This window comes from Geotrypetes seraphini, chromosome 15 (genome assembly GCF_902459505.1).
Source record: "Geotrypetes seraphini chromosome 15, aGeoSer1.1, whole genome shotgun sequence".
Taxonomy (NCBI): Eukaryota; Metazoa; Chordata; class Amphibia; order Gymnophiona; family Dermophiidae; genus Geotrypetes; species Geotrypetes seraphini.
This window is the reverse complement of record NC_047098.1, coordinates 31,045,248-31,064,642: the sequence shown is the minus strand read 5'-3', so window position 1 is coordinate 31,064,642 and position 19,395 is coordinate 31,045,248. Positions and strand designations below refer to the sequence as shown.

Below are 19,395 nucleotides of genomic sequence, written 5' to 3'. Positions count from 1 at the left end.
ATATTTGCTTCTTTGCAAGTCATACTACTGAGTGAGCTCAAACATCTCAAGGATAGCATTAGCATGTAATTACTACACATCTGTCTCTGATCCAGTGAGATTTTAAAAAATTATTTTGAATCCAAAATAAACTTGCTTACTTTTTTTGTATTTCTTTTAGTTACTGTTAACCGAGTCGAGCTCCATTTTGGTTGAAGATCCGGTATACAAAGCTAAGTTTTAGTTTAATTTAGAGTAAAACTCTGTTCAAACAATTCACGTGTGTAACTGTGTCCCAATTTTTTTTTTTTTTTTAAATATGTTTCTCAACAAATCAAATCACTTAGCTGTTTTGTATGGTACAGGCCAGCTCCAGGCAGGCTGTAGTCTGGCGAGGTGCTCCGTTTTGCCATCTGCTTCAGGGACTAAAGATACTAAAATCACCACAATGATAGGCCTTCACTTTAACTTTAAATCAGCTGCATGTCAAAATTTCTGAACGTCTCTGTTTCCAGCATATATTTATACAGTACATAAAATATAGTCAGCATGATTTTTAGCCGGCTGTGGGCTTTAATTGTGCTGTCCACTGCAAGCCCTGAATTTGGATATTCTGGTGTCTGGCACTGAATATCCAGTTTCATTTTTGGCCGCCAGCTGATAACTTTTTAAGTGGGTATTCAGCATTAATGGCCATTGGCTAGCGCATAGAGGCCACCTTTTATCAAGCTGCATTAGGGTTTTTAAGATATCAATGGCCACTGCGGTAAAAGCTCTGACGCTTATACAATTCCTATGAATGTCAGAGCTTATACCGCAGTGGCCAGCAATTTAAAAAAAAACAACCCTAACAAAGCTTGATAAAAGGGGGCCAAAGATAGGTTAGCCATTTATGTGGTCTTATTTTTGTGCTAACCTTGCCTGGTTAACACTGAATATTGGGACTTAAGTGTGTCCCATGCACGAAACGTCCTTGGAATACTCCCGAGATAAGTGACTCCCGGCTAAGTACTAACTGTAAATATTCAGTGGGGATATTCACAGATAGCCAGTTATACATGATTTAACTAGTCAGCGTCAGTTTGTGACAAGTTAAAGCACTTTAAATATCAGGACCCGTGTTATTGTTTTACTCTATATAGTTGGGTTCATTGTGTATTGCTATAACATTCTGATTTTCTCCTTGTGGAATTTTTTGAGCAGTAGAAGAAATTTGAATTTTGTTCCCTTTACATATGTCATGTAACATTGACTCTTTCCTAATATATCATATACTGTACTAGTGTTTAAGCCCATTAAATTAACGGGTGCTAGAGTAGATGTCTGTCTGTCTGGGTTTTTTTTTTTTCTTTGTCTTTCTCTCCTTGCATGCTGCCTGTCTGTCTGTGTCTCTCCCTATGTCCTTAGTGCCCTCAGTGCCTCCTTCCTATGTTCTTAGTATCCCTTCCTACGTCCTTAGTGCCCCAGTACCTCCTTCCTGTGTCCTTAGTGCCCCCAGTGTCTCTGTCCTGCTTAGTGCCCTCAGTGCATCCTATGTCCTTAGTGCCCTCAGTGCCCCTTTCTATGTCCTTAGTGCCCCTAGTGCCTCCTTCCTATGTCCCCATCATTATCTTCCAGACTTTGTCCCACTCCCACCCCCCGATGCCAGCCTGCCTGCCTGCCTCCCATCCCCCTGAGCAGCATGTTTCCATTTAAACTCCCCCCACCCCACGAAGCCAGCCTGCCTGCCTCCTTACAATCGCCCTGAGCAGCATGTTTCCATTTAAACACCCCCCCCGGCGCTGACCCTATCCTGCACACCCGAAACCCCTGTTGACCCTCCCAGCCAACCCTCCCAGCGCTAGACGGCCGACAAACCTCCCAGCTCCAGCAGCGTCCGAGACACAGTACACACGCTGCTTCGCGATCTTCTACTGCCCTAATTTCCTCTGCTGTGTCTCTGATGATGTCATCAGGGACGTGGCAGAGGAAATCAGGCCAGTAGAAGGATGCGAAGCAGCATGTTTACTGTGCCTCGGACGCTGCTGGAGCTGGGAGGTTTGTGTTCGTCTCGCGGTGGAAAGGGTCGGCTGGGAGGGTCAACGGGGGTTTCGGGTGTGCCGGGTAGGGTCGGCGCCGGTGGGGGGGGAGTCGCGGCGTGTTACCTGCTGCTGGTCCTTATAATAGAACAACAACACGCATATGTGTACTCTTACCTGCCACAGACCTACAGATCAGGGATCAGGGAACACGGCGGTAAGAGTGCGCATGCGCGCTTAGCGTTTTATTATAGTAGATACCTTCTTCTCTTCAGTATCTTCATTTTCCTCCTGTGACGTTTTGGAGCTGTGGAGTTGTTCCAGGACGGCCTGTGCAATGGGCACCATCATAGCTGTGGTGGCTGTGTTACTGATCCACATAGAGAGGAAAGCGGTGACCATCATGAACCCCAGAATCAGGCTGTACAGACAGAAGGAGAGGTATGGAACATAAGAACATAAGAATTGCCATAATGGGACAAGCCAAAGGTCCATCAAGCCCAGTGTCCTGTTTCCAAGAGTGGCCAACCCAGGTCCCAAGTACCTGGCAGAAACCCAAAGAGTAGCAACGTTCCAGAGCTGAGATTGTGATGTCATAATGCCTCATTCCACCAATGCCTAAGAGCCAACCTCATCAGGTCCCAAGTAGTAAAACAGGTTTTATTCTTCTTATCCTAGGAATAAGCAGTGAATTTCTCCAAACCATCTCAATAGTGGTCTATGCACTTCTGTTTCAGGAAATTATCCAAACCTTTTTTAAACCCTGCTAGGTTAATTTCACCACGTTGTCTAGCAACAAATTTCAGAGTTTAATTACATGTTACGTGAAGAAATATTTTTTCCATTTTGTTTTAAATCTACTGCTTAGTAGCTTCATCGCATGCCCCTTAGTCCTAGTATTTTTGGAAAGAGTAAAAAAGCAATTCACATCTACCCTTTCCATCAGACTCAGTGTTTTATGGATGTCTATCATATCACCCCGAGCCATCTCTTCTCCAAGCTGAAGAGCTCTAGCCCTAGCCTTTACTCATAGAGAAGTCATCCCATCCCTTTTATCATTTTCATTGCCCTTCTCTGTACCTTTTCTAATTCTGCTATATCTTTTTTGAGATATGACGACCAGAATTGCAAATAGGGGTCCTTTTATCAAGCTGCGGTAGGGGTTTAACATGCGTAATACTACGCGTTAAACCACCTGCCACGCTAGCTGCTAATGCCTGCATTGAGCAGGCATTAGATTTTTAGCTAGCCGCGGGGGTTAGCGCATGATGAAATGTCAGACGCGCTAACCCCCCTAGCGTGGCTTGATAAAAGGAGCCATTGTATTTGAGGTGTGGCCATAACATAGAATGATACAAGGGCATTATAACATTTTCAGCTTTGTTTTCTATTCCTTTCCTGATAATTCCTAATATTCTATTTGCTTTCTTAGCCAACACTGCATACTGAGCTGAGGGTTTCAATGTAGGGTTACCATTTTCCAGGCAGCAAAAATCTGGATACATGGCCCTATCCTGTTTCGCCCTGGCCCTACCCAGTTCTGCTTTCGGCTCCACCTGCCCCAGCCCTTCCCAGTTCAGCCTCCAGCCCTGCCCCCACAAAACTCCTCTCTTCTTCCCTGACAAGCTCCAGCCGCGTCTGGAGGGCCTGGAGCATGCGCAGATGTGTGTGACGTCATCTGCCCATGCTCAGATGCCCTCCAGATGCTGCCAGAGCTCGTTGGGGCTTTCCAAATTCTGGATAAACTGATGGGTTTTGGAAAGTCTGTCCAGGACCCCAGACAGTCCTCTAAAAAGAGGACATGTCCAGGTTTTCCTGGACATCTGGTAACCCTATTTTAACGTATCTTCAACAATGACACCTAGATCCTTTCCTTGTTGGGTAGTGACTCCTAACGTGGAACCTTGGATCACGTAGCTATAGTTTGGGTTCCTCTTTCCCACATGCATCATTTTGAATTGCTCACACAAAATGTCATCTGCCATTTTGACTCCTAGTATCCCAGTCTCACAAGGTCCTCTTTCAATTTTTCACAATCCTCTTACAAATTTGAACAACTGTGTCTTCAGCAAATTTAGTTATCTCATTAGTTATTCCCATCTCTAGATCATTGATAAATATGTTAAAAAGCAGCGGTCCTGGAGGTAGCATGCTGTCCCTCTCCTGTAACAGGAGAGCTTGGGATCAGGCTGTGGAAATGTAAAGACAGGTCGCTGAAAATCCAGGTACAGTATGCTTTCCACCTCCTTTAACTAGAAACCGCACAAAGGGAAGGACACAATGCTAACGATCAGTAGGGACTTGCGAAGAGGTGGATGAGGAAGAAGGCTGTACCATATTTGACATTCTAACATTTACATAAAATTCTAAATTATTGGGGAGACTTCTTTCTGTTCACTGCTAGACCTCAATAGGATCAAGGAAGATGGGATTCTGTCAAACCCTTTCGCAATAGGGTTATCAGAAAAAAATGATGGCAGCAATATATTCGGAAAGCTGTAAGCACCAAAACCTGGGAATTGTTCTTATGGGACTTTCTATATCCTGCAGTTTTTTTTACTTTTAGTTTTAATCATTTGGTGAGTAATTTTATAACAGATTGCTTATGTGTGAAGGCCAGATAGGTCTAGCTTGTTTGATAAAGACACATGGAGGGGCGTTGTCCAAAGGACGCACAAAACAGAACAGAGACGTGCACATCAGAATATTGCAAATGGGTGTCCATCTCTCAGGTTATTTTCAAACCGAAAACACATCAAAATTTCCTGTTCGAAAATAAATGAGATGAGCATTCTTGGACTGGAGACATTCAACATGAACAGCCCTTTTACAAACTAGAATGCCCAAATTATGAATGGCAGAAAACAAGGAACATGGACGTCTGTATGCCAGCATTCTTAGAAAATGGCTACAAAGACATCCATGGAGAGCAGAGGGGCAGCCTAGTGGTTAGTGCAGCCAAATGTGACCCAAGGGACTCTAACTCCTTTTGTTTTTGTAATTGTTAGCCCTCTAGGAACAGAAAAAAAACCTACTATACCTCAATGTACACCACCGCAAAAGGCAATGGTGTGGTAAAGGGGGGGGGGCTGGGGCAGACCGCCCCAGGCGCCATCTTGTGGGGATGTCGGCACCTCTCCGCTCCCCCACACCACGCTCACGGTCTCCCTTCCCCACCCCCAGGGACCTCTTTAAAAATGTTCGCCAGCACAAGCAACTATTCTAGCCTACTGCCCGAGCTGGCCTGGCTCCATCTGAAATTACTTCCGGGTCACAGGACCCGGAAGTGACATCAGAGGGAATGCCAGCACAAGCAGCAAGCCGAAGAAGCTGCTCACGCAGACGAAGATTTAGAGGTATAGGGGTGGGAAGGGAGGGTGCAAGTATGACAGGCGGGGGCATGGAAGGAGCGGAGGGAAAGTGGAGAGGAGGGCACAGGGGGGCGCCTCTATCCTGGGCACCTCTTATCCATGCACCATTTTAGTAGCCTTCCTCTGGACCAACTCCATTCTTTTTATATCTCCAGAATTGTACACAATATTCTAAATGAGGTCTCACCTGAGTCTTATACAGAAGCATCAATACCTCTCCCTATGCAACCGAGCATCCTTCTAGCTTTCGCCATCACCTTTTCAACTTGTTTGGCCACCTTAAGATCATCACATACAATCACAACCAAGCCCTGCTCTTCTGTCACGCACATAAGTTCTTCACCCCCTAAACTTGTACATATGTAAAAATGCTTCAAAAGATGTCATTCGTTATTAAAAATCCAATATTACCATGCTTTGTCCTCAGGTTGCATCAGGGGTACAAAGATACAGCAAATCCTATTGTCAATCACAAGGTTATTTCAGTTATAGAATAAAACAGCAATATCAAACTGCTCTCCTAATGTCTCTCATATAGCATGAGCCAGTCTTATCAAAAAAAATATTATAACCTTGTGTTTGACCCTGGGGTTTGCTGTATCTTTGTACCTCTGACGCAGCCTGAGGGCAAAACATGGCCCCCATCAGCTTTTTAATAAAGAATTACATCCTTCAGGAATCCTGTTTATCTATGGTAATAATGTTCTTTGTCTACTGGCATTCTGTATTACCAGGTTCTGTGGTTTTCTTCTGTAAAAATGCCTTTACATGCCAATTATCCTTTATAAAATTATCCCCTTGATGTATTATTTGGCAACACATGTCCAATTGTTGTGCCAATAAAGTTATTAAAATCTGTCATAAAAGGAAGAAGCCCAAACCAAACAAGACAGAAGGAGCAGCTGTTACTTTATCTTAAATGGGTAGAATTTATTGTTATGATACATTAATTTATAGTGGTAGGCATAGGGCTCTCAGACATATAATTCTGTAAATAAAACTGAGCATATGTGGAAGATGTGGTCCGTAAATCTAAACAGAAAAAATACATGGAGGAGCATAATCAAAAACAACATCTAAGTCCCCTTTTGGCCTAAGGCCCTATAAGCACAAAGTAGGCAGCAGGGAAATGTCCATTCTCGAAAAAACCCATCCAAAATGTGGGTTTTTTTTTTTAAAGAATGGCCTACCTGTACGTTCAGCAGTTTAATCACCCAGACTGCCATTACGTGTATATTTAGAACACATTCCCGACCAAAAAAATCACCCAAGTCCCAAACGCCCAAAACAAGACCTTTTAGGCGAAGGAGGGGTCAGTCCTTCTCCTAAAAGCACGATTCTCTAATTGGCGTCTGTCATAAACAACACCGGTTAAAGAATCCTGGAACTGTCCCCCCTCCTCTCCCCTATAACGATCACGGAAGGAGGGATGCCCAGTCCCTCCTGCCTAAAGCCACCACGCACCCCTCCCGAATGTTCCCCGGCAGGAGAGCTGCCCAATCCCTCCTGCTGACCACCTCCCCACCCCCACCGATCAGCTCGCATGCGATGCATTCTTCACCGGCAGGAAAGATGCCCAATCCCTCTTGCTGGCCACCTTCCCTGAACACCCCACATGCAATGATACTCTTCACCGGCAGGAGGAATGCCCAATCCCGCCAACCCTCCCCCCCCCCCGCTGCGATTGTTACGGGTGGGGGGGAGATGGGTTGCCTGGGCTGCTGAGCTGATCATGGGAGCCGTGATCAGCTCAGCTGCCCGATTCGGAACTTATACCTGTTTTGACTTAGTCTGGCAACCTGTCACAGTTTTTGGGTTATGGTTGCTGGATGACTAAGTCTAGGATGACTCACATCCCGCCCACCTCAAAGCCCTAGCCACTCCTCCAAAAACGCCCCTTTTCGCTCTAGGCCAGGGGTGAGCAACTCCAGTCCTCGAGGGCCGGAAACCAGTTGGGTTTCCAGGATTTCCCCAATGAATATGCATTGAAAGCAATGCATGCAGATAGATCTCATACATATTCATTGGGGAAATCCTGAAAACCCGACTGGATTCCAGCCTCGAGGACCAGAGTTGCCCACCCCTGCTCTAGGCGTACAGAGGCAGGATAAAGGCCTAAGCTAGTATTAGATACATCTAAAATCAGTTTTGATTATCGGTACTTGGATGACCTGTCTTTTTGATTGTCCAAGTGCCGACTTAGGCTGGTTTTTGGACTTTTTTTATTTTTTTATTTTAATTATGAGTCCCATATTGTATATTTAAAATCCTTTTGTGCTCTATGGAACAACCTTTTGTAAGGTAGCTCTGCTTGTTTTATTAGATTGTATGAGAGCAATTAATGATATGTATTAGATTGTATGAGAGGAATTAATGATAACATCTAGAAAAGGAGAATGATGCACCAGCCTTCTAGTCTGAAATGTATGAGCACTGCTTATAAACTGCACTATATGTATGGCAGGAATAAGGTACACAGATAATTTGATGTGCATTCTGCCTTTATTAATTTTCAAAGAGAAAAAGAAACAGACAGTGTTGTACAGTAATTAACCCCCCCCCCCCCCAAGCGCCAGCTGTGATGGTAACAGCTCCAATGCTCATAGAATTCCTATGAGCATTGGAGCTGTTACCACCGCAGCTGGCGCTAAAAAACGTGCTACAGTTTTGTAAAAGGGATGGGGGAGGGGTATATGTTTCAAGTTTTGTTAAAATTTGATAAAACGCTAATCATAAATACTAAGGGTCTCATAATCGAAAGAGAAAAATGTCCAAAAACCAGCCTAAGTCGGCACTTGGACGAACATTTCCCAAATACATCCAAGTGCCGATACTAAAAACGGGTTTTGGAATGTATTTCTAAACAACCTAGGCCTTCATAGTGCCGCTGAATGACCAAAGCTAAACGGGGCATTTCAGGAGGAGTGTCGAGGGCGGGAGTTGGGCGGGGCGTAGGCCGGCGTAGACTTAGTCGTACAGCATGTATAACTGAAAGTTTTACAACAGAGTCTAGACGGAACTTGGACGTTGTGACTTAGACCATGTAAAAGATGGTCTAAGTCACAAAAACTCACCTAAACTTACCAGATAAGCACTGAAAACACATAATATAGACCCACACACACTACCACAGTGTTCACCGACCCCCCCCCCCCCCCTCTATAAAAATATTAATCACACCTTTAAAATTCAGCCTCCAGACCATCATCAACTGGCCACCTGGCATAGGAAAGCCTAGTCGTCCAGCACAGAGGCAGCTTAAGCCGTCTTGGGGGTGGGTTAGGGACCCATGGAGAGGAGGACCCATGCCCATAAGCCCCTGTTATCACTGCATTGATACATAAACATGTGCACTCCCCTATACACCCCGCAAATCCTTTTTTACTGGCATATAAGTGGCTCCTGAAGCCATACGGGCTATTGGGGTGGTAGATAAGTGGGTCTAGGGGATTCTGGAGGTGGTTTGGGGGACTCACCATAACCTATAAAGGAGCTGTAGGGAGGAGAAGACATGGCACCCTTGTTGTGAAGTTCACAGCAGTGCCCTGTAAGGTACCCCACTATTTAAGTGGCATGTCTGGGTTTGCAGTCCATCATTTTGCAGACCCCTCCCACGTCCAACAGGGTTTGTTCTAGGCGTTTTGGACTTGGACGGAAAGTTGGACGAAAATGTGGTATAAAGATGGACAATTTAGCAGCTTGGACGATCAGATCGGCAGGATGTATAATTAGATGATTTTCGAAACGAAAAAAAAGTTGGACGTAATTTTCGAAAATGTGTCTTAAGCTGTTTTCTACTTTGGACAACTTGTGAGATGGATGTAAACGGACTTAGACGTCCTTCCACGCGTCTGACAATTAAAATGGGGAACAATCAACGGACTTATTAAGACACAACTTTACTTACATGAAAACAATAGGAAAGTGGGGAGAAATACAATTTTTAAAAGGAGAGAATAAAATTAAGTTTAAAACAAAAAGGAAATGGGAGAAATCATCTTGATGTTGAATATGAGTAGGAACAGAATGTGGCAAGGGAGGAGCCAGAGATCTATTAGTAGTCATAAGCGTCTTTAAGTAAGAAGCTTTTAAGGTTGCCCTTAAATTTATCTAGATTATGCTCCGCCCTTAAATATGATGGTAATGAATTCCATATTGTAGGGGCTTAAGTTACAAATGTAAATGTAACTAATTACTATACTTAAGTAAAAAGATTTGATACTTTTACTTGTAAAGGAGTTTGAGACAACATTTGTTACTTTTACTGAAGTAATAATTTTGCCAGGTTTGGGTTTTTGTTTTTTTTTAACTACTTTTACCTCACAGTTAAAAGTAAATGTGGAAGAGAGAGAGATGTAAATGACAATTCCTCAGTCAAATGAAACAAATCTCATCAAAGATCATTTCATCTTAAATTTTGCTGTTCTGTGAATATAGCCTACAAGAACAATGGCGTTGCCTGTGTTTGAACTGGTTAGGTGAGTTTGAACTGGTTAGGTGAGTTGGTAGCAATTCCTCATGAACAGACATTGAACTGTAGTTGCATTGCTTTTACTTTTTACTCAAAAAGTATTATTTTAGGTACTTAGGGCCAGATTCTATAAACAGAATTGTTATTGGCAGCCACCTAATAAATGGCCACCCAATTGCATATAAATCAGGGGCAGTGGAATGCTGTCTTGTTGGGGGGGGGGGGGGGAGACCAAGGCGCTCCACCCTAGCCCCGGCAAAATCGTGCAGCAACTTCAAGTTTAAAGGATTGGACAGCCGCTGCGCAGCATCAAGAAGAAGGCCTTTCCCCGGAAGTCTTCATTCTACTTCCAGGGGCAGGTCTGCTCCTTGAAGCTGCATGGTGGCGGCTGCCCAATCATTTTAAGTTAAACCCTCGGAGTCAGGAGGGGGGGGGCACCAGTTTTTGGGGAGGCCATGGCCCATGTGGCCTTCCCTGTTCCAACGCCTATGATATAAATTGCGGCTTTCACCAAAGGTAGGCACTGGAAATGCAGGCCAGAGGTTTAGAGGCCTACATTTCCAGTGCCTACCTTTGATGAGAATCGAATCTACGGAGGCACCTTAGAATCCCTAAGGTTGTTTCTGGCGTTAACCATGTCTACTTTGATCTTAGGCATTCTAAGGTGCCTCCATAGATGCCATTTTTAAAAATGATATTATAACAGTTTTTAAATGACTTTTTACCACTTAAGTTAGGTGGCATTTATAAAATATGGGCCTTAGGGCCAGATTTTATAAATGGCGCCAAGCAGCGCCTATATTGTAGGTGCTGTTCGGCATGGTTGTCAATCCAAAAAACAACACCGTTTATAGAATCATGCCTAGTGGTGCCTAGGCGAACTTAGACATCGCTAGACATCCTAGCCATAGGCACCGCCCCATTAGGCCCACAGTAGCTAAATGCAGTGCGTAAAGAATATTTAAGTGCAAAAAAAAAAAAAAAAAGCTGCTAAAGCCCTTTGACTGAATCAAAGAAGGGAGGGGACATAACTGTATATTAAAAAGAACAGGAGAGAGAGGATTGAGTACTGCAGGACTTCATACAACCGACACTCTCGATTTTGTTTGACCATGCCTGCTTACCATGATACTCAGGGGAACGGTACAGTTTAGGGGATGAAGAACTTTTGTGCATGAAAAGAGGTGGATGTGGGTGTGAATGTGATGATCTTAAGGTGGCCAAACAGGTTGAAAAAGGTGATGGCAAAAGCTAGAAGGATTCTAGGGTGCAAAGGGAGAGGTATGGCTAGTAGGAAAAGGGAGGTATTGATGCCCCTGTATAGTACTGTTTTGAAACCTCATTTAGAATATTGTGTATAATTTTGGAGTCCACACCTTCAAGAAGATATAAAAAGGATGGAGTCGGTCCAGAGGAAGGCTACTAAAATGGTGCATGGTCTTCATCATAAGGCGTATGGGGACAAACTTAAATATCTCAATATGTATACTTTGGAGGGGAGAAGGGAGATATGATAAGAGACGTTTAAATACCTATGTGATGTAAATACGCATGAATCGAGTCTCTTTCATTTGAAAGGAAGCTCAGAAATGAGAGGTCATAGGATGAAGTTAAGAGGTGATAGGCTCAGGAGTAGGAAATACTTTTTTACAGAAACGGTGATAGATGTGTGCAACTGTCTCCCGGTAGAGGAGGTGGATACAGAGACTATGTCTGATTTCAAGAAAGCTTGGGATAGTCACATGGGATCTCTTAGAGAGAGGAAGAGATAATGGATGATGCGGATGGGCAGACTGGATGAGCCATCTAGCCTTTATCTGCCATTATGTTTCTCTGTTTCTGCATATGTGTCTGGCATGCACCCCCCTTTCATTAACCACAAGTTTTCTGTGCATAAAATGTGCATGCCATCAGCTTTATGCTGTACAGTATTTCATTTGCAGTAGAAGTCAAACTCAGACATCCATGTGGCTTTATTGTGAGCCACTGAGTGTTTGTCAGCTGCTTCTTCTTGACTGGAAACCCTTGTTTAAAGCGCGATCCCCTAAAGCAAAGTCCCTCCTTGAGGGCCAAATCCAGTCAGGTTTTCAGGATTTCCCCAATGAATATGCATTGAAAGCAGTGCATGCACATAGATCTCATGCATATTCATTGGGGAAATCCTGAAAACCCGACTGGATTCGGCCCTCAAGGAGGGACTTTGGGGACCCCTGCCCTAAAGCCATCAACACCTGCTCTCCTATGCTTTCCCTCTGGTTACTTCACACAGAACCTTAGGGTTTATTTGTGGTGGTCATTTTTCATTTCAAGCCCAGATATGGTCGATAATTAGGTCCAGTTTTGGGTTGCTTTGGTCTATTAAGGTTATTAGGAGTAATCACTGGTTACACTGGTGTTTGCTCTCCTAATTAGCGGATTAGATTATTGTGATGCTATTTATGATGGCTTATGTCAAGTATAATTGCATCGCCTTTAGATGGTTCATGATATGTCTGTAAAATTGACTCCTAATTCATGGTACACCATTGGTTACCAAACCAATCCTATGTAAAATTTAACATTTTGATGTTGGTGCATTTGGCCTTCTAGTAGGAGACTGCTAGTTATTTGTCCAACCTCTTTCTACCGTATGTTTGTCTCACACTCTGCGATCTCAGTCTTTTAATAAAAACTTTCATTGCCTCTTTTGTCTAAAGCTCATTTAGAGGTTGTATTTTTTTATTTTTAATCTGGCTTTAACACAAAAGAAACAAAAATGATCCATAGCCAGTAGTAGTAAAAGGAGAGAAAGGATCATGATAGATAAAATTATTAAAATTAGCTCACAGTAGCAGTGCTTTGCCTATTGCAGGCTGTTTCAGGGGCAGCAACTAAAGGGCAGTTTCTGACAACACACTGCCCCTCAGTGGAGGAACAGAATGCCGGCAACTTTTCTTTGAGAAGTCTGCAGCCGGCAACCTGTAGGAATCAATTTTCTTTGAGCAGAAGGGAGAGTTTATCCTGAAAACTTGGCCTCTAGCTTCTAAACTCCGCCCTTCCGCTCTATCTTCATGACTGCTGTCAGCCATTTTAGGGGCAGAGTTTGGAGCTAGAGAACAAGGGGCCAGAATAAACTCGGTTACTTTTGCTACTACTGCTGATTGTAATTTTATAAAAGTGATCCACCCTATCTATCGTGATCCATTGACTTTTTTGTATCTGACACTAGCATTATGGAATTCTCTTCCACAATATCTTAGAGCTGAAACACTAAGAAGTTAAAAAGAGATTTGAAGACGTGTTATCATTCACTGGTATTTGAAGCTTTGTGATTGTTTATGTAAAGTGGCTGGACTGATGGATAGTAGGTTGGGTTTTTGGGGGTTTTTTTTATTTTCTCTTTCTTATGCTTGTGAGTTTTGTAAACTGCTCTGTTTTTGTCGAAGAATGGTATAGAAAGTTTACCAATAAGCATAGAGAGAAAAATATCTGATTCCCAATGCCCTGTTAAGCAGCATGACACCCGTTGTCTCTCTGCTTCTCTTGGTGTAGGTGTAACTCACAGGGCTGGTTTGACGCCAACAATCAGTAGGACACGTAGAGCTATCCGCTTGTGCAAATCCCAGTGCTCCACAGCAATGGCCATCAGCAGCCCCCCAATGAAAAGCATGTTGGTGTCTTTCAAATACTGCATACACACCTAGAGAGGAGGAGAAAATGAGCCTCGTGAAACTACAGTTAATTTGGAGCCCTCTCCCTGTGTGACTGAGGGACCACAGGCTGAGGTGATTCCTCTTCATGTGTGACACTGCTGCAGACTGAGGGAGTCCTTCTTTCTGTGTGAAACTACCACAAGATGAGAGAGTTCTTCTCATATCAGAGACTGAGGAAGTCCTTCCTCCTGTGTGACACACTGCAGACTGAGTCCCTCTCCCTTGTGACACTACCGTAAACTGAGGGAGTTCCTCTTCCTGTGTGACACCACTGCAGACTGAGTGAGTCCCTCTCCCTGTTTGACACTATCGCAGACTGAGGGAGTCCCTCTCCCTGTGTGACACTACCACAGACTGAGGGTGTCCCTCTTCCTGAGTGACACTACCGCAGACTGAGGGAGTCCCTCTCCCTGTGTGATACCGCAGACTGAGGAAGTCCCTCTCCCTGTGTGATACCACTGCAGACTGAGTGAGTCCCTCTCCCTGTGTGACACTACCACAAACTGAGTCCCTCTCCCTGTGTGACTCTACCATAGACTGAGGCAGTCCCTTTTCATATGCGAGTCCTTCTCCCTGTGTGACAATAGCATTGATTAAGTCTTTCTCCTTGTGTGAGTACTTGTCCCTGAGTGATACTAACAACGACTGAGGGAGTCCTTCTCTTTGTGTGACATTACCACTGACTGAACAAGTCCTTCTCCTCTCTTTATGACACTACCACAAACTGAGGGAGTCTTTTTCCCTGTGTGATACCACAACAGATTGAGGGAGTCCTTTTTTTTTTTTAGTGAGTCGCTTCAGACTATGTGAATCCCTCTCTGGTATCACACAGACTGAGGATGCCTCTCTCTGGTTTTTATTCATTTAGGGCAGAAGCACACAAATTCAGGGCAAGATTCTCAAAACTTTAATGCTGTCGCTAAACTGTTTTCCGGCAGTTTAGCGACGGATTATCAAAAGGGATTATATCCGTCTTTAGCGAGGTTTCTAGCAGTCTCCGACACTGACATGCAAATGGGCTCTTCAACATTGAAATGAGCCCTTCAGTAGATTCTTAAAAATCGCCGAGGCATTTTCGAAGAGCGGCGTCGGCTTTAGGCGCCAAAAAGCAGCGACTGGTCCGGGGGTGCCGTTACAGTGCCAGCACTTGTGTTTTGACTGTGGCTAATGGAAAAAAAATATGTGGAGGGTATTAAAATCACGCTTCTTTTGAGTTTTTGAGAGAGATAGGCATGTTTTATGCTCGCTTGTTAAAAGCCGACATTGCTTCTTAAGTGCGTATATGATACCCTTGTCTTGTGTATTTCTGGCTGTGGGTCATGATTACATTTTACATTAAAAACAAATGACAAGATGTACCTGAATTATAGTAGTTTTGGGAGAGAAAGGCATGTTTTATGCACCACTGATAAAATTTGATGTTGCTTCTCCCCTCCTTTCCCTTCCATTCATCCAATAGCTCTGGCATGCCTATGATTGACACACCGCTTATGCCTTATATGGTGCCACTAATGCTTCACGGCAGGGAAACTTAGTAAAACATGGCAGGATTTGTCCCGTGATTCCAGAATTCGAACGCCCTTGGTTTAGAAGCATTTCTGAGCTGCATGTGTTTTATGTTAAAATAAGGATGGTGGTTCATATCTTCACGCTTTTCATGTTGTCTTGAAAATAAGATATGCAAGACCCAAGGATGATGATGGTGATAATGGTGGAAGGAGGGAGATACAGCGGGACATGTGCACATTCACGCTTCCTTCCTTGTATATTCTGCGCATGTGCCAGTCACTAGCACCAGCGACTCGATGCATGTAAATTTAGCGAGTATTCGCTGCTGTCTGCTGACATCATTTGCATGCGTGATTTTTGGAGACTATCTCACTTTTTAAAAATTCGCTATCACAACGGCTGCGTTAGCAGACCATCACTTTTTTAAGGCGGTTTTCTGAGAATCTTGCCCTCAGTTCTTCAGGATCATAATATCAGGGTAGGTTTTCAATATATCCTTAATGAATATGCATGAGAGATTTGCATGTGTGCTGCCTCCCTTGAATGCAGATCCATCTAATTCATATTCATTAGGGATATCTGAAAACCTGACCTCTCTGAACTTGTGCACCCTGATTTAGGGAGTAATTTTATAAAAGGTCACCTAGATTGAGAGGGCAAAAAGATGCCTAGTGTATCTTTTATAAAGGTACACACAGATGTCTGTGTGTCTTTCTACAGTCACCCCACAAAAGAAGCATAAATCAAGGTTAAAATGAATCTGTAAACATTTACTTCTACTCAGGAGCTAATGCAAATGCACACGTATACAAAATGCATGGCTGCGTACAGTGGCATAGCGAGGGAGGTTGGCGCTCAGGATGGTGGCACCCGGCATCACTGTGCCATGTACCTCCTACTCTTTCCTACCACTTGAGTGCCCCCCCCCCACTCTTACCCATCGCTTGAGCACCCCCTGCCCCGTCCACCTCTTGAAATGTTCACCAGCGTGAGTGGCATCTTCCACCTGCTGCTTGCACTGGCCTCAGCTCCCTCTGCATCATGTCCTGGTCCCACAACCAGGAAGTGATGTCAGAAAGGAGCCGAGGCCGGTGTGAGCAGCAAGTGGAAGATGCTTCTCGTGCTGGTGAACATTTAAAGAGGTACAAAGGGGGACAGAGAGGAGGAGAAGCGCCGATGTCCCCTGAAAATAGGGCACCCAGGGCAGTCCACCCCACCCCACCCTTACAATGCCACTGGCTGCATACAGTTAATAATAAACAGCACTTTAGAAAGGACGCCCAACTCAGAATATGGAGGTCTAAGTCGGTACATCACAAATACCTGTGAGATGGACATTCGTGTACTAGAAACGTCCAGTATGAACATCCATTTTACAAAGTGAAATATCCAAATTATGAATGGGGCAAAACAAGGGGCGTGGATGTTTGCTTGGTAGCATGGGGGAATCTGTCTTTTAAAATGGCCAAGCAGATATCCATGCGGAGCAGAGGGGTAACCTAATGGTTAGAGCAGGTGGTTGATAATCAAGGGACCCAGGTTCAAATCCCACATCAGCCATTCGTGATTTTAAAAAAAAATATTATGAGCCCTAGAGGGAACAGAAAAATACAACTATATCTGAATGTATACCACTTCAATAATCTTCAGGCTTCAAGTACAGTAGGTAGTTTTCTGTCTCTGGAGAGTTCACAATTTAAAAACAATATGCATAAGTGGGATTGGCTCACAGTTCTCTGCACTAATCATTAAGCTACTCCTCAGACCTACATGCTGCTCTGTTAAGCATGTCCGTGGTACCTGAAGTTCTCGTATATTCTGGCAACCCTTGCCTTCTTCACATTTGGGATAGAGGAAGGGGGACAGCAATCACTGGGGGAGGGGTGTTAAGGAGATGTCATGCCTTAATCCCTCCAGTGGACAGCTGCTCAGTCAGAGGACCTTTCTGTAACCTGGCCATTACAAGGACTAGGTCTAAATAACAACATCCATCTTCATAGATGTGGGAACGGTATAGTTTAGGAGGTGAAGAACTTTTGTGCACAAAAGAAGAGCAGGACTTGGATGTGATAGTATGTGATGGTCTTAAGATCGAAAAGGTGATGGTGAAAGCTAGAAAGATGCTAGGGTACATAGGAAGAGGAATGGCCAATTGGAAAAGGAGGCCTTGATGCCCCTGTATAATAGCTTTCAAATTCTTTCATTATGTAAGATTGTATTGCAGACTTTGATTGTAACCTCTTCGCTGATTGTCCATTGCTTCTTACTGTAAACCGCCTCGAACTTCTATGGCTTTGGCGGTATATAAGAATAACATTATTATTATTATTTAGAATATTGTGTACAATTCTAGAGCCCAAACCTTCAAAAAGATATAAAAAGGATGGAGTCGGTCCAGAGGAAGGCAACTAAAATGGTTGATGGTCTACATCCTAAGGTGTATGGGACAGACGTAAAGATCTCAATGTGTATACTTTGGAGGAAAGGCGGGAGAGGGGATAGAGATATTTACATACCTACGTGGCATAAATGTGCATGAAGTGAGTCTCTTTCATTTGAAAGGAAGCTCTGGAGTGAGAGAATGAAATTAAAAGGTGATAGGCTCAGGAGTAATCTAAGGAAATATGTTTGGAATATTATCCTAGTGCAGGTGGTGGAAACAAAGACTGCGTTTGAATTCTACAAAACGTGGTAGGAGCACATGGGATCTCATAGGGAGAGGAGGCGATAGTAGATGCTATGGACGGATAGACTGGATGGGCCATTTGGCCTTTATCTGCCATCATGTTTCTATGTTCCTATAGATGTTTCCTCCCCTTATCATATTTTGACCCCTCCCTAGTCTCACCCCAAACATACCCAAATCACACCCCCTCGCCATATGAATATACTGCAATGTTGTATGTCCACATCTATATTTAGACCTCCATGCAATATTGATGTCAATGTGTGCAATTTATGACTCCACCCATGCTCTGCCCAAACCTTGTCCTGAACATGCATTCACCATCATTTGCAACTGTACTTGATACGTGTGGGTAATTGTATAAGCAGCATTTTATGCATGTAAACAACTATATACACATGAAAAGCCATTAATCACCCACTGTGCATGTCCATGGTCACAGAGTCAAACAATAACCTTATCAGAGGCTACTCTGAGTTCTAGAAGCCCTGCCTCAGTGATGCGGGCCATAGTTTAAATAGTACGGGTGATCCACTAGACCTAGCTTCTGCTGATTGGCCAGAGACCTTGACTAGATTGAGAATGATTTTGGATGATGAAATGTGATCCTGAAGGATCACAAGCTGGCCAGGTTTATGTGATAACTTTACTGAACATGCACGAGGCATATTTGCATACAGTGGAAATACTGTAGTGCACAGAAATTATGTCATGCATATTCATTAGGGATAAACTGCAAACCTAACTAGTATTGAACTATCCAGGATTGCAGTGTGACACCCCTGATTTAGTAGAACCCACTAACTGTGGAAACCTGAAACAAGGAAGCAAATGAAGAGGTCTGAGATTATGTTGTGGTTGGGGAGGGCTGTGGGAATAGGATGGGATGTAGGGCCATATGGAAAAACCTGGAATGTCCCAAGCCAGAATGGTGGCCTGTACGACTTGCCTCCTAGCACCTCTGCCCAATGCACCATGACCAAAGCAAGGAGATAGTAGATGGGGAGTGATTTATGTTTCCCATCTCCATGAGTTCTGTTTGGTCTCACCGCTCACATAGCCCTTGAAACGGTCCTAGCAGAAACTCTTTGCATGGCTGAAACACTGGGCCGGAAAATGAGGCTGAATTCAGGCAACACATTTGCTCAGTGACTGAGCCAGCACTGAGTAAATGGTCATTTTGCCTGTCCTTCTTCCCATCACTGCTCCTCTGCAAAAGGAAAATTCCTGGAGCCAGTCTACCCATTCAAGCAGGCCTTTATTCAATGTCTTCTCAGCTCTCTGGCAGTACATCTTCCCTCATGCCACCTGTATGGCTGTGTTTACCATGTCAAGAAGCAACAGCTTTTGATTTTGAGGGGGGAGGGCCAAAGAGCAATTTATTTATATTTATTGTATTGTATTTATTATTTTTTGTATTGTATGTATTATCTTTTGTATTTATTATTTATTGTATATATTATTGTATTGTATTTATTTGGAGCTATTTATTTATTGCATAGTTTGCCCCCACAGTTAAAATTTAATTACTATAGGACTTGAATTCAAAGTCCACTAACCAGTCTAATTTGTTTAATGTTTTTTAACATATGTATATTGATCTATAGAACATTTTTTGATTATTTACCACATAGCTGTATCATATAACGCATCAACTGATTTTAAGGCC

General features: G+C 43.6%; 1 protein-coding gene across 1 annotated transcript in view; it reads right to left on the bottom strand.

Annotated features, from left to right (window-relative positions):
* SLC13A2 (solute carrier family 13 member 2) overlaps positions 1 to 19,395 on the bottom strand; it is an 83,825-nt gene that overhangs the window by 32,746 nt on the left and 31,684 nt on the right. The window contains exons 3-4 of the mRNA XM_033922438.1: positions 13,382 to 13,518; positions 2,259 to 2,418 (exon numbers count right to left, since the gene is read on the bottom strand). Of these exons, the coding sequence (XP_033778329.1) occupies positions 2,259 to 2,418; positions 13,382 to 13,518 (297 nt within the window). The remainder of the gene's footprint in view (positions 1 to 2,258; positions 2,419 to 13,381; positions 13,519 to 19,395) is intronic.